General features: G+C 48.3%; 2 protein-coding genes across 5 annotated transcripts; both read left to right on the top strand.

Moving 5' to 3' along the window:
- The first annotated feature begins 3 nt into the window (after window positions 1-3).
- MTA2 (metastasis associated 1 family member 2) lies at window positions 4-8,442 on the top strand. 3 transcript variants are annotated; one of them, XM_057725621.1, is made up of 18 exons: window positions 4-415; window positions 1,166-1,233; window positions 1,658-1,751; window positions 3,391-3,508; window positions 3,642-3,705; window positions 3,890-4,007; window positions 4,284-4,386; window positions 4,589-4,688; window positions 4,863-5,051; window positions 5,155-5,229; window positions 5,349-5,407; window positions 5,572-5,669; window positions 5,791-5,930; window positions 6,196-6,424; window positions 6,618-6,707; window positions 7,073-7,191; window positions 7,296-7,438; window positions 7,658-8,442. In XM_057725621.1, the coding sequence occupies exons 1-18, from the start codon at window positions 388-390 to the stop codon at window positions 7,821-7,823; spliced, it is 2,001 nt and encodes a 666-aa protein (XP_057581604.1). In that variant the 5' UTR covers window positions 4-387; the 3' UTR covers window positions 7,824-8,442. The 3 variants fall into 3 exon arrangements, with proteins under 3 accessions (XP_057581604.1, XP_057581606.1, XP_057581605.1); XM_057725623.1 differs by lacking the exon at window positions 4-415 and adding an exon at window positions 573-639; XM_057725622.1 differs by lacking the exon at window positions 4-415 and adding an exon at window positions 577-687.
- Window positions 8,443-10,165: 1,723 nt separating this feature from the next.
- TUT1 (terminal uridylyl transferase 1, U6 snRNA-specific) lies at window positions 10,166-23,488 on the top strand. Of its 2 annotated transcripts, none has more exons than XM_057725613.1 (9): window positions 10,166-10,307; window positions 11,617-11,807; window positions 18,160-18,475; window positions 18,659-18,759; window positions 19,658-20,127; window positions 20,727-20,836; window positions 21,004-21,114; window positions 21,297-21,389; window positions 21,758-23,488. In XM_057725613.1, the coding sequence occupies exons 1-9, from the start codon at window positions 10,226-10,228 to the stop codon at window positions 22,882-22,884; spliced, it is 2,601 nt and encodes an 866-aa protein (XP_057581596.1). In that variant the 5' UTR covers window positions 10,166-10,225; the 3' UTR covers window positions 22,885-23,488. The 2 variants fall into 2 exon arrangements, with proteins under 2 accessions (XP_057581596.1, XP_057581597.1); XM_057725614.1 differs by having other exon boundaries at window positions 10,166-10,314.
- The last annotated feature ends 148 nt before the right edge of the window (window positions 23,489-23,636 follow it).

The raw sequence follows: 23,636 nt of genomic DNA, 5'->3' as shown, positions 1-23,636 counted from the left end.
GCCGAAGGTGTTCCGGAAGAAGGCGAACCCCAAGGCGGGCAGGGCAAGCCTTCGCGGCGGCCTTCAGAGTCCAACGTCTGGTGGGGCTCGGCGAGGGCTGGGGGAGCTGCAGCCTGGCTCCGGTCCGGCGGGAGCCGAGCTCGTTCCGGAAGAAGGCGAGCGGACCGGCGCCGGCCTCGGCGTCCCGGGCGTGAGGCGGTAGAGGCGGCGGCGACAGCGCGGGCCGGGATGAACCGCGACGGCTGAGGCGGCGGAGGTGCCGGCTGCGAGGGCCCGACTGAGACTTCTGCGAAGCGTCAGCCCCGCGCTCAGGGCTTCGCTTCGAGCCTTGCCCCAGTGGGCCTCCCGGACCCCTTTGTGCGGCCGGAGGCGGCGGCGGGAACGGCCATGGCGGCCAACATGTACCGAGTGGGGGGTAAGTACCGGGCGTAGGGGCTGCGGGGCCCCGTGCGGGAGAGGTTGGGGGCCGGGGCCGGAGAGGCTCGGCAGCCGGTGGCGCGAGGACCCGCGTCTGGAGCGGCGTGGTGCCGAGCGCGGACCGGAACCGGAACCGGGAGCACGGGGAGCGAGGGCGCGGGGATCGCCACTCGGCTGGGCACCTAGACTCCCTGAGAAGCTTCGGGCGGCCCGACGGCACTCGTAGGGCTGCGTCTGGGGCCGCAGGGGTGGCGGAGTGGGCTTGGGAAAGTGGGTTTGAAGGAGCTGACAGGGCAGGCGGGGGGCGCGAAGGGCCGGGGCGACCGCTTGCCACCTGCGGAGGAGCCGCCGGGAGGTTTCCTCTTCCCAGGCGTTATTGTGCGCCTCGGCTCGCAAAGGTGGGGGCCCTGCGCAGGAGTGAACAATTGTTCGCTTGGCCCAGGCTGGGATGCAACTCCATCGCTGAGTTGTGGGGACTGCTGGGGAACCCCCTGCTTCTGTCTCCCCTTAAGGCTTACTTTTGTGTGAAGGATCTGATTTTAGAACTAGGTGATTAAGGGTGGAGGGTGGGGCATCGCTCCCTTATTTTCTGGTAGCCTCTCCACTTCCACATTTCAGCGTCCTCTCTATCTAGACCCTTATCTCTTTTTGGTCTATTCAGGCCTACTTTCGCTCCTCCCACCCTAGGGCTCGGGCGCTCCCATCTACTCCTCTGATCTTCCTGGTTCTTCCCCACCCCCTCCTACAGATTACGTCTATTTTGAGAACTCCTCCAGCAATCCTTACCTGGTTAGAAGGATTGAAGAGCTCAACAAGGTGAGTGGAGCAGAATCCCGCCACATTCCCCCCCACCCCCCAACCCCCGTGTTCTCTCTTTCTTCCGAGGTCTCTAACTTCAGGTGAATGAGAGAGAGGGAGAGAGAGGGAGAGAGAGAGGGAGGGAGGGAGAGATAACGCAAACCCTATCTTAAGTACCTATTCATATTCATTCATTTATTTATTCATTCATTCCACACATTCAGGAAAGGCTATTGAGAGCTTAGTGGGAACTTTACTCTTCTGTTTCTTGGGGGCCAGGCAAAGGGATTTGGAAGTTCGTCCTTAAATGTAAATCTTTTGATTCATAATTTCTTGGGTTTTTCTTACATCCTTTAGAAACTTGTTCATTATTGTTAGTCTCTTCTTTGTGCATTTCCACTTTCAAATAACTAGTTCTTACCACCATTTTTTCTTCCCTTAGACTGCAAATGGAAACGTGGAGGCAAAGGTTGTGTGCCTTTTCCGGCGAAGAGACATTTCTAGTAGCCTCAACAGCCTGGCTGATAGTAATGCCAGTAAGTGTCTTTGTACACCGCCCCCTGCCCCCCGGTCTCCCCTTGCCCATGATCTGAAGCCTGGGCATGTTCCTGCAGGTGTTTCTCTTTGTAGCATGCCAAGGCAGGGGTGTGAGTTTGGGGGTGGGAAATGCCTGGTCTGCAGGGGGAGGCCTGTTTTTACACGTTGGGCTGGAAGCAGGGTAGAGAGGCCATGATAAGGAAAGCCAGAATTTGGCTTGTGTGTGTGTGTCTATGTGAATAGTGTGTGGAAAAGAGATGATAGTGTTTAAATAGGGGATGAGGAAGAGCTTTAGAGAAGCGGACTCTTGGGAGGCAGTTTTGGTTACTTGGGACAATGGGTGGTGACTGTAAAGGTCAGGTGAAGAGGAAGAGGTTGTGCTTAGAAGCCTGCATAACAGGGAAGCAGTGTTTTTTTTGTTTGTTTGTTTGTTTTGTGATCATGAAGTGGGAAGGATGCATTGATGGGAGAGAATAGGAAGCCAGGAGAGTTTTCTTGGACTTTCCCTCTTTCTCACCTATCTTGGCTTCCCCCTTACTTCACTTTACATTTTTCCCTTTTCTTTTTGCCCTATCCTATTTCTCTTTATGTTTTCATCTTCTTTTTAGATACATGTTCTTTAGTTTTCCTTAGTTCTTTTTTTCTTATTCTGCTTTGGCTTTCTTTCCTCTTCCTCTTGTTCTTCTTTCCTAAATTATTTTCCTTACTTTAGGCTTCTTTGAGCATTGGACATGAAGGGGTTAATGAGGACCTGGGCCTACCAAGTTCTCTGGCCCTCTGGGGTTTCCAGTCCTATCTGGCAGGGGCTGACCTTGGCCTTATCCAATCAGAAAGGGTGTGGGGGGTGTGGTCCCCCTTGCCTTAGCACAGGGTTTCCGGAGCACACAGGCAAGGGGTGGAGCCTACGGCACACCCCCACCCTCCCCCCTTTCTCGCTGGTTGGGAACAATGCACCAATGAGCTTGGGCTTGTGGCTCTTTTGCCCCCTCCCTGTTTGGTTGGCACTCAGCCAAGTTAACCCTTTCCACCAAGGTTTCAGGGCAAGTTACAGTTTCTTGGAAAGGAAGGTGTTGGCACTGACCTGAGAGGTAGTATCCTTGAAAGCCCCACAAACAAACTATTATTAGCCAAGTAAAAAACAAGGGATAGTTAGGGTTGCATGTGGTGTTTAAGAGCAAAGTCTCCTGAAATTTGCAGAGCAGAACTGGTAAGCACAATCTTGTGTGGTGTTTTTATTTATTTTTTATTGGATTTCTGGACCCCAGGCTAGTATAGTAAGAAAGAGACAGGTGTGATATTCTTGCTGGGCCTCATGTGGGCAGATTTGTGCTGTATGAGTGGTGTCTAAGCATTGCCATCTGAGTTTGCAATGTATTTCTGTGGCAGTTTTTGTACTCTCAGCAGCTCTTCCCTGAGAACATTCATTAGTGATGGAGAGTTGGGAGCATCTGTAATGGGGGGTGGGGTGGCAGGGAGGCTAAGAGGGAAAGCTGATGTGATAAGGGTATGAAAGACAGGTGGCTGGGGAATGTGAGAAAAACAAGTGAGAGAGGAAATATTTTCCCTGGGTTAGAGTTTCTAAAGTAGCTTCTTTCTGAATTAGTTTCTGACTTGATTTCTTCCTCCTAAATCTCCCAGGGGAGTTTGAGGAGGAATCAAAGCAGCCAGGGGTGTCAGAACAGCAGCGACATCAACTGAAGCACCGGGAGCTTTTTCTTTCTCGGCAATTCGAATCGTTACCAGCCACCCACATAAGGTATAGAACAATCAGGGCCACTGTGGCCTGCATGCACTTATTTGGAAGGTAGAGAGGAGGGGCTAGTGTATTGGAGATGCTGCGCAGAGGAAATGAGGAGCTCACCCAGGATTTTCCGATTTCTCTCCTGTAGGGGGAAGTGCAGTGTGACTCTCTTGAATGAGACAGACATCTTGAGCCAGTACCTGGAAAAGGAGGTGAGAAAGAGGTGTTGGGAGAAGAGGGAGGGAAGTGGGTATTACGGCGAAAGGCAAGAAGAAAGTCTGACTGGGATAATGTGCAAATTGACAGGCTGCCTGTCTTGGGAACTCTGGATACACCCTACGGCCCCCTGCGTATGAAGACTGCTGCTCTGCTTACCTTCTCTTTTTCCATCTCCAGGACTGCTTTTTTTACTCACTGGTGTTTGACCCTGTGCAGAAGACACTTCTAGCTGATCAGGGGGAGATCCGAGTTGGTTGCAAATACCAAGCTGAGATCCCAGATCGCCTGGCAGAGGGTATGCAGCGGGAGAGACTGTGTTATAGTTACTGGGTTGTCTGACACCATAGTTTCTGCATGCTGTGCCCTGGTGTAGTGTGGTGCACAGTCTGCATGGCTCTATGTTGTGACCCTGGCAGAATGGGACCTTAGGAACCTGAAAGGGGCAAATGGGCACATTGGGAAGAGAAGTCTGAGAGTTGAGGTAGGTGACAGAATCCAAGGAGGAGATGAGGTGTTATTGGGTTAAGACATTTATTATTCTCCCTGATGATACCATTTCCCCATTCCCCAGGAGAATCTGATAATCGGAACCAACAGAAGATGGAGATGAAAGTCTGGGATCCAGACAACCCTCTCACAGACCGGCAGATTGATCAGTTTCTCGTGGTGGCCCGGTGAGGGGTGGGTGGATGGGAAAGATGGGCTGGGGGCGGTGTGGACAGAGTTCTGAGTCATGTTCTTAGAGATGGACTTTATTTATTTATTTTTGGCCAGGGTGTTGTCCTTTTTTTTTTTTTTTTTTTTAAACTCATCTGGCTTAGTTCCTCAGCCCACTCGCACTTTCTTCTTTCCCTGACTTCTGACTCTCTACCTTAGAGCTGTGGGGACCTTTGCAAGAGCCCTAGATTGCAGCAGCTCCATTCGGCAGCCAAGCCTGCACATGAGTGCAGCCGCCGCCTCCCGAGATATCACCCTGGTGAGCAGAAGTTGGTGGGTAGTTGGGTAGGCTGGGCTTTGTGGGGACCTGCAGGGCCTTGGGACTCTTCAGGGAGGAGGGTATCTCTGAGGGAGAAGGGAGTATTTGAAGAGCAGCAGGGGAGTGGTGTTGAGGGTTTCAGGTCATCAGCATTGTTTCCCACCTTTCCTGTAGTTTCACGCAATGGATACATTGCAAAGGAACGGCTATGACCTGGCTAAAGCCATGTCAACCCTGGTGCCCCAGGGGGGCCCGGTGCTGTGTCGGGATGAGATGGAGGAATGGTCAGCCTCAGAGGCCATGCTATTTGAGGAGGCCCTGGAGAAGTACGGGAAGGATTTCAATGATATTCGCCAGGACTTTGTAAGTGGATGGGGCTAGGAGGAGAGGTGGAAGAGGTGACAGGTGAGGGAACCAGGACCTGGGACCAGATACCAGCTCATCTTTCTTCCCTCTGCCTCCTCAGCTACCCTGGAAGTCACTGGCCAGCATAGTTCAGTTTTATTATATGTGGAAAACCACAGACCGATACATTCAGCAGGTGAGGTTTGGGCTGGGGAGACTGGCCCAGAGGCCTCCTGCTCACCTCTGCCTTTGAAGTTGATGACATCCTCCCTGTTGAGATGCTCTGATCCTTTTTTCTTTTTTTCTTCCCTGCAGAAAAGATTGAAAGCTGCTGAAGCAGACAGCAAACTAAAACAAGTCTACATCCCCACCTAGTAAGTGTTATGGGTAGGGGAGACTGGCATGTTTCCCTTCTCTGCCCCTAACCTGTGCTCTCCTAAGTGATTGAGGGTGGGCCGGAGGTGGGGTCAAATTATTGTAGAGACAGAGTGGAAGTGGGTTCTTTTCCCTAACCAGTTCCTGGTTTCTGCCTCATTAGCACCAAACCAAACCCTAACCAGATCATCTCTGTGGGCTCAAAACCTGGCATGAATGGGGCTGGATTCCAGAAGGGCCTGACTTGTGAGAGTTGCCACAGTGAGTTCCAGGGAGGCGTAGGGATACTGGGGGTGAGTGGGGCATTTGCTCTGGCCCAACGACCGAGAGGCTCAGGTGGCATTTATCCCCTGACCATTCCCTCCTCTCTGTGCTCCTACAGCCACACAGTCTGCCCAGTGGTATGCCTGGGGCCCACCCAACATGCAGTGCCGCCTCTGTGCTTCCTGTTGGATCTACTGGAAGAAGTACGGGGGCCTGAAGACCCCAACCCAGCTTGAGGGGGCTGCTCGGGGCACCACGGTAAGGATGGATGAGGGACAGGTTGGGGAGAACAGTAAGCTAATTGATGTGAGCTTTAGGCGAAGGCCAGAACACGCAGCTCCATTAAGGTGATGGCTTGATTGGGGGTGGAGGGGAGGTGGTACTTGATAGTGGTTGGGGAGCCAGGTGGGTCGGGATGGCAACAAAGAGATCAGGCAGGAATAAAAGACCCTCTGCTGAGAATGGAAGAAGGGAGCCTTGCTGACTGACTGTGTTCTCCCCTTTTCCTTTCTCCTTCTCCCAGGAGCCACACTCGAGGGGTCATTTGTCCAGACCTGAAGCCCAAAGTCTCTCCCCCTATACGACCAGCGCCAACCGGGCCAAGCTGCTGGCTAAGAACAGGCAAACATTCCTGCTCCAGACCACGAAGCTGACCCGTCTTGCCAGACGCATGTGCAGGGACCTGTTACAGCCCAGGAGGGCTGCCCGACGACCCTATGCCCCCATCAATGCCAATGCCATCAAGGCAGAGTGTAAGCGCTGGAGTGTTGGGGCTGGTGGCAGGTTTGGGGTTGCTCTGGCTAGAGACCAGTGTTTCTCTGGGTGTTTAATGACAGCAGGGATAGTAGGCCACATGGATTTGTTAGGAGATTAGACATGGTTCCTGGGCCCAGAAGAGACCTGAGTAGTGAAGCCCCTTCAAAAGCTTTCATCTCTGTCCTCCAGGCTCCATTCGACTCCCTAAGGCCGCCAAGACTCCACTGAAGATTCACCCTCTGGTGCGGCTGCCCCTGGCAACTATCGTCAAAGATCTGGGTAAGGGATAGGGAACTAGACTGTGGATACAGGGTGGGTATAGGATGGGGAACCTTTAGGGTGGTGTCTGCTCTCAGTACTTTTATTATCAAGACCCTTCTCTTCCCCAGCTTTTTTTTTTTCCCACTGAGTCCAAAGAGATTTAGTCTAACAAACTATACTTTTATAGGTGAAAAATGTTTTTTTTTTCTTCATAAGTTATCCGGTATAACTATATACTGATTGATAAGATCATACTCATGTGTGACTTTTGAAATACTGGTAATTACTTGCTGGACCCCTTCCCCATCACTACTTTTAGGCACGCATAGAGAAGAGAAAGTGTGAACGTTCTCTAAGGTTTCCTTTATTTTTTTTCCTGACAGTGGCCCAGGCACCTTTGAAACCAAAAACACCTCGGGGTACCAAGACACCGATCAACAGAAACCAGCTGACCCAGAATCGGGGACTGGGGGGCATCATGGTGAAACGGGCCTATGAGACTGTGAGTTGACAGACTGGAGTGGGCCAAGTTGAGTTGGGTGGGCTTTTATATCTGATAGGCAGCTGAGAGTCCTCTCTCTCACTGTGCTGCCCCATCCTTTCCAGATGGCAGGAGTCCCCTTCTCTGCCAATGGAAGGCCTCTGGCTTCAGGGATTCGCTCAAGCTCACAGCCAGCAGCCAAGCGTCAGAAACTAAACCCAGCTGATGCACCCAATCCTGTGGTGTTTGTGGCCACAAAAGATACCAGGTAGGGAGCCCTGCATGGGAGGGGCTGAGGTTGACAACCCAGATTGGTGGGTATGGGAAAGGAAATAGGAGTATCTCAGCAAGACCAGCTCCATGAAGACTGTGGGTACAGGGTAGGGATGCTAAGAAAGAATGGGCTGGAAGGTGGAATTGTAGTGGAATATGGGGTTTCACCTTGAAGGTCTTTGCATTTTTGTTGCCCCCTTCTCTTCCTGGCCAGAGCCCTGCGGAAGGCTCTGACCCACCTGGAAATGCGGCGAGCTGCCCGCCGGCCCAACTTGCCCCTGAAGGTGAAGCCACCACTGATTGCAGTGCGGCCCCCAGTCCCTCTTCCTCCATCCTCACATCCTGCCAGCACCAATGAGCCCATTGTCCTGGAAGATTGAGCATCAGTGGGGAAGGGAGGTGGGCTGAAAGCTAGAGGGTGGGTGCACAGGGCACCTAGCCTCCCTTCCCTCTAGTATCAAAGGGAATGAGGAGTGAAGGAGGGAGGGAGCAAGTGAGTGTGTCCTTGGAGGGGTTGGGCGCCCTCTGGTGTTAGCACTTGGAGGCTTGTCCCCTTCCAGTGCTTCTCCATGCCTGATGATGGAGGGCAGACTGCAGGAACTTGGCCCATTGTGGGAACCTAGCCTGTTTTGGGGGGTAGGACCCACAGTTGTCTTGGACAGTTTTGGGGGGAGGGTTTTTTAATTTTTTAAAAATTTTGCCTCCCTTTGTGAAAGGGGGTGGGGGAGGGGAAGAGTAAACAGATATCAGGTGGTGGTATCTGGTTGGGGGAGGGGGGCGTGCACTGCCATGACTGCCATATCTGTCTTTTTTTTTTTTTTTCTTTCTAATTGGGGGTTTCTCTTCCTGTCCGGTGTCCGGACTTTCCTAATTGGAGTTTGAGGCCCCTAAGCTGGTATCAACCCCAGCCTATGCTCGCTCTTTCCTTCCCTCATCTTGTCCCCTCTGCCTTTTGTACGCCAATTCTCAGAAATAAAGACCTTTTGTCTGTTTTTTTAACCTTGGATTCTGTAATTGGTTCTTATAGTAACAAATAAAAAAGCTGTTTTCTTCAGCTCTTCCTGGCTCAGCTATTCTCTGCCGTGTGTGTGTGTGTGTGTGTGTGTGTGTGTGTGTGTTGGCGGCATGTGTCTTGGATTGGGAAAATAAAGGACAAAGGACAACAGAGAAGGTACTACAGATGGGACTTGCCCTGGGAACAGCTTTATAATATGCAGCCTGGACAGGTGGCCTGTTCCATCCTGCTTTCCTCTGGGACCCAAACTGCTCCCCAGCTCCCTGTAGTACTGAAGCCCAAGCACCATCTTGACCCAGGTTCATTCAAACCAGTTGGGATGAGCTGGTTCTCAGAATGACTTGTACCTTCCATAGCAGTGTGTGTGTGTGTCTGTGTGTGTGTCTGTGTGTGTGTGTGTGTGTGTGTGAAGGTGCTCCTTTTTTCCTAACTCTTACTTACCTCTCTTTTTTTACTTAGGGGATTCTGGCAGTTGCTAGAGGCCAGAGCAGGATGTAGCCCACTTGAGTGGGGGAGGGGGTACTGTAGGATCACACCACCTAGCTCTGTGGTGTATTTGCATAGACTGCTGCTTCAAGGATCCCCAAGGCCAGCCTCAGCAACTGCCTTGATATTGGGGGCCACTCTTGTGCTCTTTCCTGCCCTTTTAGATTTGGGAGACAGATTAGACGTTTGAGCTGGTAACAAGAGGAGCACCTTAGGAGAGAGAACCAGAAGTTAAGCTTACTGTGTGCTCCTTGAGCACTTTAGAGATGGGGAAAAACCTCATCAGTTGTGACTTCATCTTGAGATGTCTGCCTCAGGTCCGCTGCTCTTTCTACAGCCTGAAGCTGTGGGTTGATCAAACACAGCAAGAGCTACTTAGTCCAGCTGATAGGCCCCTTCAAATCACGGTCCCTGTCCCTGGGGCCTCCCTAGCTCCCTAACTCTTTGCCTGGCCTGAGCCAACACCTCGGTAGTGTCGGGAGAAACTGACCACTATAACAGTTTGGGGGGAAGCAGCACCCTCCAATGTCTTCACTCAGTTGCCACCATAGCAGGTTCCGCCGCATGCCTTTCAGTGGGCTGGTGGCCCTGGAGCCTGGTGAGAACACTCCACACAGCCCGCTATCGCGGAAGAAAGGCCGTCTGGCTGTGCCCGTGGAGTCCGGAAGGTGCTCGGTGGGGGCAGAGCTCTCTAACCAGGGCTAGGAAGAGGTCGCAGAACACCCATTCTGGGAGAGAACCGACGGCAGAGGGAGAGGGTAACAGCCCTGAGGAGGTTGGGGGTTTAGGGACAGCCCGGGCTTCGTGAAGGATCCGCCTTTATCCACCAGGTAAATATGGGGTTGAGGATTCAACCCCGCGGGTCTCTACTGCCCCTTGAAGGAGGGCACAGCCTGCCCTCGACTACCCAACCGGAAACCACCTGCTGTCATGGCACTGGTCCGGCAAGAAACCCGGCACAGGCCTTTGTGGCTGCCTTATGAATATTCACAACCTTTGGGCCAATCAACGTCTGAACAGCTCAGAGCACACCAACTGGCTTACCGCATGCAGATAAGCATCGTAGATGTTTTCCCTAAAGCTGGTAGAGACTTAACTCCGGCTGGAAACGGAACTCTGAGCAGAAAGAGCTAGGTTTTCGGAAGAGTGTACAGCGCGATTGGCCGACGTCTACGTCACTTCCTGTTGGGCGGGCGGAAGTTGCTTCTGAGCGCCTTGCTATTTGTAGGACCGAGTTCCGGTCGTGGCCGATGTGGTTGCAGTTAGTACCGGAGAGTCGCCATGGCTGCGATGGATTCAGATGTCGCACCGCTCCCTCGTGGGGGTTTTCGCTGCTGCCTCTGCCATGTCATTACAGCCAACCGTAAGCGGTAGCTAGTGAGGGGGGGTGGTGTTGTTTGGGGGCTTTCGTCTTTGGGTCCGAGCGAAAGTTAGGGTTGTAGGTCATAGTTCTTGCCAAGTCGGTTGGTAGGGTCTCACCTCCGTTTTCTCTCTGCCGTCGGAAGGGATTACAGAATGGGGAAGAGTCTCACCAGCTTACATCCCAACTTCCCAGTATCTGAAATCTCGACGACAGAAGTTTCGTTATTTTAGTCCCTTTTTAACCGTCATCTGTCGGACATCCCCTTTGTGCCTGCTACTCCGCTGGGCTCTAGGGCGAGGAGAGGGGATTTAGAGATGAAGGAGCTCAACATCTAGAAATGGGAGACGATTTCAGTACCCTATGGATGTGTTTGGAAAGCTGCAGGATCACAGAGGAGGCAGTAATTCAGTGAGGGAAGTCTTACAGAGGAGCTTCCCAAAGGCAGAGATGGGTAAAGTAGAATGCTATGCATGTTTGGAATGTGGGATTGGAAAAGGAGACAGGGTCCTTTTATGACAGCTCAAGAGGCTCAATGAAACCTCATATTCCACTTTTGAAGTCTGGAATCATAATCTCACCTAAACATGATCTTTCATTCTAATTTTTCTTTGTGAATGGCACTACCACCGTCCAGTAGGGCAAGCCAGAAATCCAGGATAGTCTTCCCTGGCCCCACATATACATTGGTGACATCAGACATCTGACTCAAAATGTAATACAGATTTAAAAATCATCTAAGTTTTCCCACATTCACCGTGTACCAGACTCTCAGCTAGGTGCTATATATGAATAATATCTATGTGGTAGGTAGTATTATTATCTCCATTTTATATTTGAGGAGACCTGAATAGTGAGGTTAAGTTGCCCAAGATTTCACACAGCTTGATAGAGCTGGGATTTGATTCTGGGTAGTGTGACTTCTGATCCTGCACTTGTAATCTCTATACTACACCCAGAAATGATAAATGGGAAATAGTCTAGGGTCCTGATTTATTTAATTCTTCTATATATGACCTAGATAAGTTACCTGTTAATTTCTTTACAGTGTGCAGGTGTTGCTCTACCTAGCACTTATAGAAGGTTTAAGAAATACTTGTGTACAGTCAGTTCTCCTGGGGATCACTTAGAATTCACTATATAGACAAATGGACAAGAGAGGAAGCTGAAAGGAGCCAGGACTTTGTTATTCAAAGGTCACATTTTCTGTGGCTTGGAAGAATCAGTAGGATCTAGGTATGCGGAGAACAAAGTTGGGGTAGGTACCCTGTGGAGCGGTTTGGATGTTTTTGTCTCATGCTTGTCTTTGCAGGACCCAGCCTAGATGCCCACCTGGGAGGCCGGAAGCACCGGGAGCTGGTAGAACTACGAGCTGCTCGAAAGGCCCAGGGACTTCGAAGCGTGTTTGTCAGTGGCTTTCCCCGGAATGTGGATTCTAGTCAGCTCTCTGAGTACTTCCAGGCATTTGGACCTGTGGCCAGTGTTGTCATAGACAAGGACAAGGTAGAGTGAATGGCTTTGGGGGAAAGAATGAGCCAGGTGTTCTGCACGCCAAAAGAAATTAGGGAGAGAGACCAACAGCCTTTTCTGCTGATTCCTAATGTGGCTTACCCTTGATGGACACCCCAATACTTGGGCTAGTCCAGCTTTGTGAGTCTCTCACCCTTACCCTCCACCCCTGCTTGGATTTTATCAATTCATCAGAATTAGTTGTTGGGGAACTTGTTGGTCATTTATTTATCCAATCAATCAGTCTTTTATTTGCCAAATATTTATTAACTGCTGATTTTGTATTAGGCACTGCTTAGAGCTGCATTCTGAGTAGTGAATAGGGTAGTCATGGTCCCTGCTTGTACAGACCTTACAGTCTAGTGGAGAAAGTAGACAATTAAATGAGTAACTGCTACAGTGAAGTGGGTGCTTTAAGACCACACCATTAGGAGATCTAGTCTAACCCTTCAAGAGACTGATTGATAAACCAGCTAGCAGTTTATTAACTTATGCTGAAAGGTGCTGAGGTCATCTGGTCAGAACACCCTGTCCTCTGGACAATGCAGGACAAACAAACTTGTTTTTTTAATTAATTAATTAGCTGCATTGGGTCTTTGTTGCTACGTGTGGGCTTTCTCTAGTTGCGGTCAGCAGTGGCTACTCTTCCTTGTGGTGTGCAGGCTTCTCATTGAGGTGGCTTCTCTTGTTGCAGAGCACGGGCTCTAGGCATGCATGCTTTAGTAGTTGTGGTGTATGGGCTCAGTAGTTGTGGCACACGGGCTCAGTAGTTGTGGCGCATGGGCTCAGTTGCTCCGCAGCATGTAGGCTCCTCCCAGACCAGGGATGGAACCCGTGTCCCCTGCATTGGCAGGTGGAGTCTTAACTGCTGCACCACCAGGGAAGTCCCAACAGACTTGTTCTTTGTGGTCCTTTTTGTCTTGCTTCCATGCCATCCTTTTGTCAGAGGCTCTTTAGTCCCCTGGAAAAAGTTTGCTGTTGTGGTACTGTGCTCCATGGTCATATTGTAGTTCCGAGGCTACACTCTGGTTTTGTAGGCATGGCTTAGATGATCTCACATCTACTTAGCAGGCAGGTCTTCTCTTAGGATGGGGTGGGGTCTGTTTTTCTTAGAAATTGCATTCAGCAACCAGCCCACAATGGCTTAAACAAACAAGGTTTAATTATTCTCTTATAACAAGAAATCCAGACTTGGGCTGTCCAGGGTTTTACTGTTTTCCTGGTCTGTCATTATTGGCATATGGCTCTCACTTCATAGTTGTGATAATACTGGTTCCACATCTTCTAGCAAGAAGAAGGAACAGGTAGGTTGAAGGACAGAGTATCAAAGGCTAGGGCCATCTGAATCTGATCCCTTCCCCTGCTTTCTTTATTTCCTGGGAAATTACCTTTTTCAGAGGCCTCTTTAGTAGATGTCTCCTTATATTTCATTGTCTAGAACTCTATTGCATGGTTACTCCTAGCTACAGGGAAGCCTGAGAAATGAAGTTTTTTTAGCTGGGCACTTTGCCCTCTGAGCAAAAATCAGGGTTATGTTAGTAAGGAAAATGGGAGAGTGTTTATTGGGTGGGCAGTTGGCAGTGTCTGTCCCAGGTGACTTCTTCAGAAAGCTCAATGCCCCCATTTTTGTTCATATTTATTTCAATTGTGAAGAAAGATCTTTTCCTGAACTTAAACCTCAAGTTTTTGAGGCTTCTAATTATAACAATAATGACTAAAATTTTTATTGAGCCAATTATTAATGTAGCAGTTATATGCTAAGCACTGTATATCTTATTTAATCTCCACATTTCCTTGAGATCATCACTGGGAAGTTGAAGATTTGGGGGAGTCCCTACTTGGGAGGCAGTCACAAGTTACTTAACTTCTCTGAGTTTCAGTATCTTAGTTTGTAAAAAGGAAGTGATAATACATACCTTGTTGTAGGAATCTTATGAGACTTGGAAATAGCTTATATGAACTGCTTGGTTAATAATAAGCCCTCAGGAAATAGTGGCTCTAGCTGGGGATGCTGGTATTGAGAGGAGAAAAATGGTGGGGAAACAGGCTTCTGAATCCGCTTATCCTGCCCTCTCTGTTACCTTCTGTGCAGTTCTTTTTTTTTTTTTACCCCAAAATATTTATTTATTTGGCTGTGCTAGGTCTTAGCTGTGGCACGTGGGATCTAATTCCCTGACCAGGGATTGAACCCGGGCCCCCTACATTGGGAGGCAGATTCCTTTTTTTTTTTTTTAGCATACAATAAACTGCATATATTTAAACTGTACAATTTGATATTTTTTTCTTATTAGTAATGTATATATGGCAATCCCAAACTCCCAATTCATTCCCGTCCTCCCCCGCTTTCCCCACTTGATGTCCATATGTTTGTTCTCTACATCTGTGTCTCTGTTTCTGGGGAGGCGGATTCTTAACCACTGTGCCACCAGGGAAGCCCAAGATTTTTTTTTTTTTAATAGCTGAGTAATATTTCATTATATATATACACCTCTTCTTCTTTACCCATTCATCCATTCAAGGGCACTTAAGTTGTTTCCATACCTTAGCTATTGTAAATAATGCTGCAACGAACATAGAGGTGCATATATCTTTTCAAATCAGTGTTTTCATTTTCTTCATATAAATACCCAGGAGTGTAAATACTGGATTGAATGGTAGTTTTGGCTTTAATTTTTTGAGGAATCTCTATACTGTTTTCCATAGTGGCTGCACCACTTTATATTCCCAACAGTGCACAAGGGTTCCCTTTTCTTTACATCCTTGCCAACACTTATTTCTTGCCTTTTGGTTAATAGCCATTCTAATAGGCATGAGGTGATATCTCATTGTAGTTTTGACTTGCATTTCCTTGATGATTAGTGACATTGAACATCTTTTCATGTGCCTGTTGGCTGTATGTCCTCTTTGGAAAAATGTCTGTTCAGCTCCTCTGTCCAGTTTTTAATCTTTTTGTTTGTTTGTTTGTTTGAGTTGTATGAGGTCTTTATATATTTTGGATATCAGCCCTTTATCAGAGATATTTACTATCATTTGCAAATATCTTCTCCCATTTGGTGGGTTGTCTACTTATTTTATTGATGGTTTCCTTTGTTGTACAGAAGCTTTTTAGTTTGATATAGTCCCATTTACTTATTTTTGTTTTTGTGTCCCTTGCCTGAGGAGACATATCTGGAAAGATATTAAGACCAGTGTCAGAGAGCTTACTGTTAATGTTTTCTTCTAGGATTTTTATGATTTCAAGTGTTACATTCAAGTCTTTAATCCATTTGAATTAATTTTTGTGTGTGGTGTGAGATAGTGATCTAGTTTCATTTTTTTGCATGTGGCTGCCTAGTTTTCCAAACACCATTTATTGAAGAGACTATTCTTACTTGTTTGTTCTTTGCTCCTTGTTGTAAATTAATTGTACATATACATGTGGGTTTATTTCTGGGCTCTCAATTCTGTACCATTGATCTGTGTGTGTCTGTTTTTCTGCCAATACCATGCTGTTTTGCTTACTATGACTTTGTAATATAGTTTGAAATCAGGGAGTGTGATACCTCCAGTTTTTTTTCTTTTTTCTCAGGATTGCTTTGCCTATTTGGGGTCTTTTGTGGTTCCATATAAATTTTAGGATTTTTTGTTCTGTTTTTGTGAAAAATGTCCTTGGGATTTTGATAGGGGTTGCTTTGAATCTGTGGATTGCTTTAGGACATTTTAACAGTGTTAATTCTTCCAATCCATGAGCATGGAATGTCTTTCATGTATCTGTGTCTTCTTCAGTTTTTTTCAACAATGTCTTATAGTTTTCAGTGTGTATGTCTTTTGTCTCCTTGGTTAAATTTATTCCTAGGTATTTTATTCTTTTTGTTGTGATTGTAAATAGGATAGTTTTCTTAATTTTTCTTTCTCCTGGCTGATTGTTAGCATATAGATAGAGAACAGATTTTTTATGTTGATTTTTGTACCCTGCAACTTTACAGTATTCATTTATTATTGCTAGTGGTTTTTGGTTGAGTCTTTAGGGTTTTCTATATATAAAGTCATGTCAACTGCAAATAGTAACAGTTTTGCTTCTCCTTCCCGATTTGATGCCTTTTATTTCTTTTTCTTGTCTAATTGCTCTGGCGAGGACTTCCAATACTATGTTGAAATAGAGTGGTGAGAGTGGACATCCTTGTCCTGTTCCTGATTTTAGAAGGATAGCTTTTAGTTTTTCACCATTGAGTATGATGTTAGCTTTGGGTTTGTTGTATATGACTTTTATTTTGTTGAGGTACATTTCTTTTATACCTATTTAATTGAGAGTTTCTATCATAAATGGCTGTTGAATCTTGTCAGATGCTTCTTCTGCATCTATTGAGATGATCATATATTTTATTATTTTATTAAATTATGTGTCATGTTGATTGATTCACAGATGTTGAACCATTCCTACATCCCTGAAATAAATCCCACTTGATTGTGGTGTATGATCCTTTTAATGTGTTATTGTATTGGATTTGCTAATACTTTGTTGAGGATTTTTGCATCTATGTTCCCCAGAGATATTAGCTGTAGTTTTGCTTTTTTTGTGTTGTCTTTGTCTGGTTTTGGTGTTGGTGATGTTGGCCTTGTAAAAATAAGTTAGGAAGCGTTCCCTCCTCTTCAGTGTTTTGGAATAGTTTGAGAAGGATAGGTTTTAAATCTTTGATGGTCCTGGACTTTTGTTTTTCGGGAAACTTTTTGATTACTGTTTCAGTTTCCGTACTAGTGATCAGTCTATTCAGGTTTTCCATTTCTTCATGATTCAGTCTCCGAAGGTTGTATAATTCTAAGAATTTGTCCCTTTCTTCTAGGTTGTCCAATTTGTTGGTGTATAGCTGTTCATATTCATAATATTCTCTTATCCTTTGTAATTCTGTGTTATCCATTGTTATTTCTCCTCTTTCATTTCTGATTTTATTTATCAGAGACTTCTCTTTTTTTTTCTTAGTTAGTCTAGCTAAAGTTTTATCAATAGTACCACATTGTCTTGATTACTATAGGGGGTACCTTTTTATAAGCAGAATGAGGTTCTAGCTTTACCGCTGGAGAGAATATAAAAGGATATGGACTTTTGCCCCAAAGCAGTCATAGTTTTTCTGCTCCTGGTAACGTTTTACCTTTAAAAAAAAGATCCAATGAATATCATTAAACTCAACTAAATCTTAGCAGCATTGCTGTCATATTGCTGGTAAGTTCACTGAAGATAAGGTTTGTGTGTTTATATTTGCGCTCAACACAGTGTTCATTACGTGAATTCTTTTTTTTTTTTTTTAATATTTATTTATTTGGCTGCACCAGGTCTTCGTTGCAGCATGGAACATCTTTGTTGCACAGGCTTCTCATTGCCGTGGCTTCTCTTGTTGCAGAGCTTGGGCTCTAGGTGCATGGGCATCAGTAGTTGTGGCACTCAGGCTCAGTAGTTGTGGCTTGAGGGCTCTAGAGCTGTGGTGCACAGGCTTAGTTGCTCCACGGCATGTGGGATCTTCCTGGACCAGGGCTCAAACCCATGTCCCCTGCATTGGCAGGAGGATTCTTAACCACTGCGCTACCAGGGAAGCCCCCCCACCATGGATTCTTAATATTAAAAGAGTCTAGGGACTTCCCTGGTGGTCCAGTGGCTAAGACTCCATGCTCCCAATGCAGGAGGCCCAGATGTGATCCCTGGTCAGGGAACTAGGCCTTACATGTTGCAACTAAGAGTTTGAATGCCACAACTAAAGATCCCACATTGCCACAACAAAGATCCCCAATGCTGCAACTAAGACTTGGTACAGCCAAATAATAAATAAATAAATATATATATATTTTAAAAAGAGTCTAATTAAAGCAGAAAAAGTTAGGAGGTGAGTCATAGTATAACTAGTGAAATGTCATTGGGCAGACTAGGGTTTGATGAAATAGGTAAAATGAGGTTTTCAGAGGCAGGCTTGGGTGAGAATAAAATATGTACGATTTGAGTGAGGGAGATAATTGCTTTTCTAAATATGCTCCCCAATGAGAACTCCCTGGCGGTCTAATGATTAGGACTCTGCTCTTTCACTGCCGAGGGTGCAGGTTCAGTCCCTGGTAGGGGAACTATGATCCCATGAGCCTAGTAGCACATGATGGATGGATGGATGGATGGATGGATGGATGGATGGATGGATGGACGGACGGACGGACGGACGGACGGATAATGGATGGATGGATTTGTTTCCCCAATGTTATGGAAATAGCAAACAAATATTCCCAATTTACAGGGTGGTCCCCATTTTAAAGACTCTCACCCATTGTCAGAGCATGTGTTTGGATTCTTGGTTCCAAAGCCATCAGCATTGTCCCTGTTGTGGTTTGACAGGGAGTGTTTGCCATCGTGGAGATGGGGGACGTGCGTGCCCAGGAAGCTGTCCTGTCACAGCCGCAGCACAGCCTGGGAAGACATCGCCTGAGGGTCCGGCCACGGGAGCAGAAGGAGTTCCAGGGCCCAGCCTCCAAGTCCCCCAAAAGAGTGTCCCCTAACAGTCACCAGCTGGTCAAAGCACTAGCCGAGGCCCCAGATGTGGAGGCACAAATGGTGAAGCTTGTGGGGCTGAGGGAGCTGTCTGAGGCTGAGCGACAGCTTCGAAGCCTTGTGGTAGCCCTGATGCAGGAGGTCTTCACAGAGTTTTTCCCTGGTGAGTCACCTCCCTCACTATGTCTGAGCCCTCCCTTCCTTCCTCCCCTGTGTCTGCATCCCCTGTCCTCCCTCAGTTAGTGGTGTTCATTTGCTTCCTTTTGCATCTCTGTGCCCCATTTCATTCCTCCACCACTTACTCCCTGCAATGTCTCTTGACCTTTATTCTCTGCTCGGCACCCAGGCTGTGTGGTCCATCCTTTTGGCTCTTCCATAAACAGCTTTGACGTCCATGGCTGTGATCTTGACCTCTTCCTGGATCTGGGGGACTTGGACAAGCCGCAGGTACGTGGGCATGGAGGCAGCTGTGAAGAGTCAGTGGAAATGGTCACATGACTCTGGGCAAACACTTGACCTCTCATGCCTTAATTTCTCGTCTGTAAAATGAGGACAATAGGACCTGCCTGAAAGGGTTATTATAATTGGAGAAATGTGAATGTATATGGCTATTGAATAGGATAAAATGAATCGACACAGAGTAGATAGCATTTGTAACAGGAAAAAAAATAGATTTCAAATGGCATGTACAATATCTTTTTGGGGGAGATACATATATATATATTATATATATATATTATATATATATATGAAAGGACATACAATAATGGATTATGTTTTTGCTTATCTGCACTTTCTAACATCTAATGTACAGATTCTGCCTTGGGAATAGGAAAGGGTCATTATTTTTTAAATAGACTATTTTTTACAGCTGTTTTTTTAAGCTATTTTTTAAGGTTCATAGCAGAAAGTACAGAGTTCCCATATAGCTTTCCCCCACAAAAGGTTTCTGTTTTGTTTGTTTTTTTTTACTGCACCTCGCAGCTTGTGGGATCTTAGTTCCCTAACCAGGGATTGAACCTGTGACCCCTGTAGTGGAAGCTCAGAGTCCTCACCACTGGACCACCAGGGAATTCCCTCTTTAGTCTTATTTAATCTGGAATGGTTCCTCTGCCTTTTTTTGTTTTTCATGACAGTAATATTTTTGTAGAATATTGACCATTTATTTTATGGCATTAAAAGGTTAATTTTAAAAAAGGCTTGTAAGGATTAAGAGAGTTAATATTTATAAAGGCTTTAGGATAGGGCCTGGCACATAATGAGCAGTAATATATCTTAGGGATGGAATGTCCCCCAGTTAGGGGACAGCAGGAGAGGCAGTTACTCAGCTCACTTCCTTCTGCAGCTAGCCTCAAAGGCTCCAAAATCTCCATCCTTGGACTCGGCCCTTGCATCCCCACTGGATCCTCAAGCCCTGGCCTGCACCCCAGCCTCCCCTCCAGACTCACAGTCTCCAGCATCTCCGCAAGACTCAGAAGTCCTGGACTTTGAAGTCCCTTCCTCCTCCCTGGCACCCCAGACTCCAGACTCTGCTTTGGCCTCTGAGACCCTTGCCTCTCCCCAGTCCCTGCCTCCAACCTCGCCACTGCAGGAGGAGCAGGGAGAAGGGGACCTGGGGAAGGCTGTGGAACTGGCAGAGGCCCTGAAGGGGGAGAAAGCAGAAGGGGCAAATATGCTGGAGCTGGTGGGATCCATTCTTCGGGGCTGTGTCCCTGGAGTGTACCAAGTCCAAACTGTGCCCTCTGCCCGACGCCCTGTGGTCAAGTTCTGCCATCGACCTTCAGGTCTCCACGGTGACATCTCCCTCAGTAACCGGTACCTTTGTTTGGGGTGGGGGTTGGGGTGGGCAGTGGGGCAGTGGTGTGGGGTGGGCGGGGAAGCCAGCTGGGCACTCTGGGGAGGTTGAGGAGGGTGACTGCACCAGCTGAGCCTTGAGGTTGTCCTTGTTTGGTTGCCTCTTTCTGATGCTCATCTCATGTCTGGCTTTCATTTCAGTGTTTGGAAAGTGTATTTCTGGGGGATACTGTTTTTAAGAATTTAGGAAAGAGTTCCATGGTTGAGTAAGTTTGGGAAATCCTAAGTTAAACACAGGCAGGTTTCTCCCTCCCCTCCCTCTCCCCTACTTCCTCTTTCCCCCTTCTCCCTCCCTTCTTTTGTTTTCTTCGCATAGTAAAAGCTCTGATCAGTCTTATAATAACATGCCCTGTGACTGTCCAGGACATTTATAGAAGGTCGTGTTTCCCAGATACATTTGATGTTCTTTTGTACACACACTCTCCAGATCTTGTCAGAAAACACCTTGGGAAACCCTCTTTTGGCCTTCTTCCAGCTGGCCCCCATTACCCAAGTCTGGATGAGAGCTGGGGGGTGATAGGTTCCTGAGCCCTAACACCCTTGTCTCCCCTCTGTCCCAGGCTGGCCCTGCATAACTCCCGCTTCCTGAGTCTCTGCTCTGAGCTGGATGGGCGAGTACGGCCCCTTGTGTACACTCTGCGCTGCTGGGCTCAGGGTCGAGGGCTGTCAGGTGAGAATGAATCAGGATAGACTTGGGGGTGTGTTTGTGTCAGGGTAAAGGCAGGGATTCAGGGAGAGAAGGAAGGCAGCATGTACAGGAACTGGGGTTGAAAAAACTGCCAAGGAGGGAATCAGAATCGCCTCTAATCTAACTGGAATTAATTGATTATTTCCCAGGGAGTGGCCCACTTCTCAATAACTACGCCCTGACCTTGCTCGTGATCTATTTCCTTCAGACCAGGGACCCTCCTGTGTTGCCCACTGTGTCCCAACTCACCCAGAAAGCAGGTACAGCAGCCCAGCCTCCACCCACTCTATTTCGTGAGCTTCATCTCTCTTTTTCATCTCACTTAGTCATACTGAGCTTCCCTGGGAATGAGATTTCTGCTATCACTCCCATATCCACCACCACCCTCCCGCCCTCAATCTTCCTGCTTCCAGGCTGACTCTCACCTTTGTTATTTTCATAGGTGAGGGCGAACAGGTGGAGGTTGATGGCTGGGACTGTAGTTTCCCCAGGGATGCCTCGAGGCTGGAGCCCAGCACCAATAAGGAGCCTCTGAGTGAGTTTGGGGAGCCTGGGTGAGGACTAATAAATGGTGTTAATGACACAGTTACTGGCACACAGCAACCTTGTGGGATAGCTAATATTGTTATTGCCACTTTACAGATGAAGAAACCATACGTTGGAATAATTCAGTGGCTTGCCCAAGGTTATGCTGCTGGCAGGGGGTGGGGGCAGTATCTGGGGGCACCACAGGGAGAGAGGTTTGACCTCTTGATTATAGGGATCAGAGGGGCCTGCCGCTGGCCCTCTTCTGAGCCACTTGGGAGGGAAAAAGAAGGTCCAGCTAAGGGAATGGCTCTGGCACAGGGCTGGTCTCAGTTCTGGCCTCTAAGTGACCCCTTTTCCTTGGTCTTCTTCCTCCAGGTTCTCTGCTGGCTCAGTTCTTCTCCTGTGTCTCTTGTTGGGATCTTCGTGGCTCACTGCTGTCCCTGCGGGAGGGTCAGGCACTGCCTGTGGCAGGGGCCGTGCCCTCTAATCTCTGGGAGGGTCTGCGCCTTGGCCCCATGAATCTCCAGGACCCCTTTGACCTGAGTCACAATGTGGCAGCCAATGTGACCAGCCGGGTGGCCGGGAGGCTTCAGAACTGCTGCCGAGCGGCAGCCAATTACTGCCGAAGCCTCCAGTACCAGTGTCGCTCCTCCCGGGGTCGGGACTGGGGGCTGCTTCCCCTTCTGTATCCCAGCTCCCCTAGCCCTCTGCTGTCCGCAACACTCATCCCCTTACCCTCTGCTCCCTTCACCCAGCTCACTGCTGCCCTCACTCAGGTGTTAAGGGAAGCGTTGGGGTGCCATATAGAACAGGGAACCAAGAGACTGCGGTCAGAGGGAGGTAGAACTGGGGAGCCTCCCCAGGGAGGGACAAGCAAAAGATTGAAACTAGACGGACAGCAAAAATGCTGTGAGGAGGAGCAGAAGGGGGACCACGGTGAGGATGGGGTGGAAGAAATGGTGATAGAGGCTGGAGAGTCGATGCAGGACTGGGCCATGCGGAGCCCTGGGCAGCCAGGGGAGCTGCCCCTGATGACCGGAAAGCATCTGGGCACTGGAGAAGAGGGGCAGTCAGGCCCCGCAGCACTGGCTGAGCAGGGACCCAGAAGACCTGAGGCAGCCCGAGAAGGGTCCCAGGCCGAGGCAGGGAAGGAGGTGTCGCTCTCCTCAATGAGCTGGCACTGTGCCTTGTGGCACCGACTGTGGCAGGGGCGGCGGCGTGTCCGGAGACGCTTGCAGCAGCAAACCAAGGAAAGAGGTGGAGCTGGCACGGGAGCAGAGTGGCTGGCAACTGAGGCTCGGGTCACCCAGGAGCTGAGGGGACTGAGCAGTACTGAACAGAGGCCAGAGGCCGAGCCACTCCTGACCTTCGTGGTGTCTGCCTCCCAGGCTGACCAGACTCTCACTGTGACCCCGCTCCAGGATTCTCAAGGCCTGTTCCCTGGTCTCCGTCATTTCTTACAGTTTTTCCTCCCTCAGGCACTTCGAAATCTCCTGAAGTGAAGATGGCGACTCTAAAGGACAATAAAGCTGCTAGTTTAATAAACGGTAGTTTCGTCTAATTTCCACCTGGTAATGATCCTCCTTTCCCCCCATTGCTTAATGCAGCCTCTCAGAGGTACCATCTGTCGAGGCCCTAAAATAGGTCTCTCAGCCCGTTTCCTTCAGGACTCAGGACAAGTGAGTGTCTGGCACCGGACCCACTCAGTAGTGTCTTGAAAGATGGCGTGCTGGGTGGGTGGCTTGAGCAGCACCTGAGAATGAGAGTTCCAGGGGCTGACGTGGCCAGGGGAGGGGGAGGAGAACTGGAAAAATGTGACTTAACCTCACTCATTGTTTAAGACTGATTCTTATTTCTTCAGGGTGGGGTTACCTGGGACATCACAAGATCACTGAGTAGTGAAATCCTTTGAATATCACGAACGTTTCTATAGAAACAATCATTCCTAACAACCAACCCTAATAATCAGTCCCAAGGTGGGGACTGTAATTAACTCTGCTCTAAAGGTATATAACATGCTCACGTAAGACCCCTTCTTGGGTCTCTCCACCCCCTTGTGGCGTCTGTGCGAGAAGCTATTGTACTTTCTCTAATAAACTGTTACTCTGTGACTTAAACCTGAGTAACGACTTGTTATTGATCCCGAGGAGAAATTCTTTTCTTCTGGAGATCACGAATCCGCACCCCTAGACGGATTTCACCGGCATCAAGAACCAAGGTTGCTTCTACATGTACCTTACTGCCCAGATTTATG

The sequence above is a fragment of the Hippopotamus amphibius genome, chromosome 3, assembly GCF_030028045.1.
Source record: "Hippopotamus amphibius kiboko isolate mHipAmp2 chromosome 3, mHipAmp2.hap2, whole genome shotgun sequence".
Taxonomy (NCBI): Eukaryota; Metazoa; Chordata; class Mammalia; order Artiodactyla; family Hippopotamidae; genus Hippopotamus; species Hippopotamus amphibius.
The sequence above is the reverse complement of the archived record's forward strand: the minus strand, read 5'-3'. Positions and strand labels throughout refer to the sequence as shown.

Excerpts from the sequence above, each read along its gene's own strand:
- TUT1 (XM_057725613.1), top strand. The coding sequence starts at position 10,226 with ATGGCTGCGATGGATTCAGATGTCGCACCGCTCCCTCGTGGGGGTTTT. Across the intron at positions 18,476-18,658 it reads CTTCACAGAGTTTTTCCCTG|GCTGTGTGGTCCATCCTTTT; the intron begins GTGAGTCACCTC and ends CTCGGCACCCAG. Across the intron at positions 20,128-20,726 it reads GACATCTCCCTCAGTAACCG|GCTGGCCCTGCATAACTCCC; the intron begins GTACCTTTGTTT and ends CCTCTGTCCCAG.
- MTA2 (XM_057725621.1), top strand. The coding sequence starts at position 388 with ATGGCGGCCAACATGTACCGAGTGGGGG. Across the intron at positions 1,234-1,657 it reads GGATTGAAGAGCTCAACAAG|ACTGCAAATGGAAACGTGGA; the intron begins GTGAGTGGAGCA and ends TTCTTCCCTTAG. Across the intron at positions 3,706-3,889 it reads GCCAGTACCTGGAAAAGGAG|GACTGCTTTTTTTACTCACT; the intron begins GTGAGAAAGAGG and ends TTCCATCTCCAG.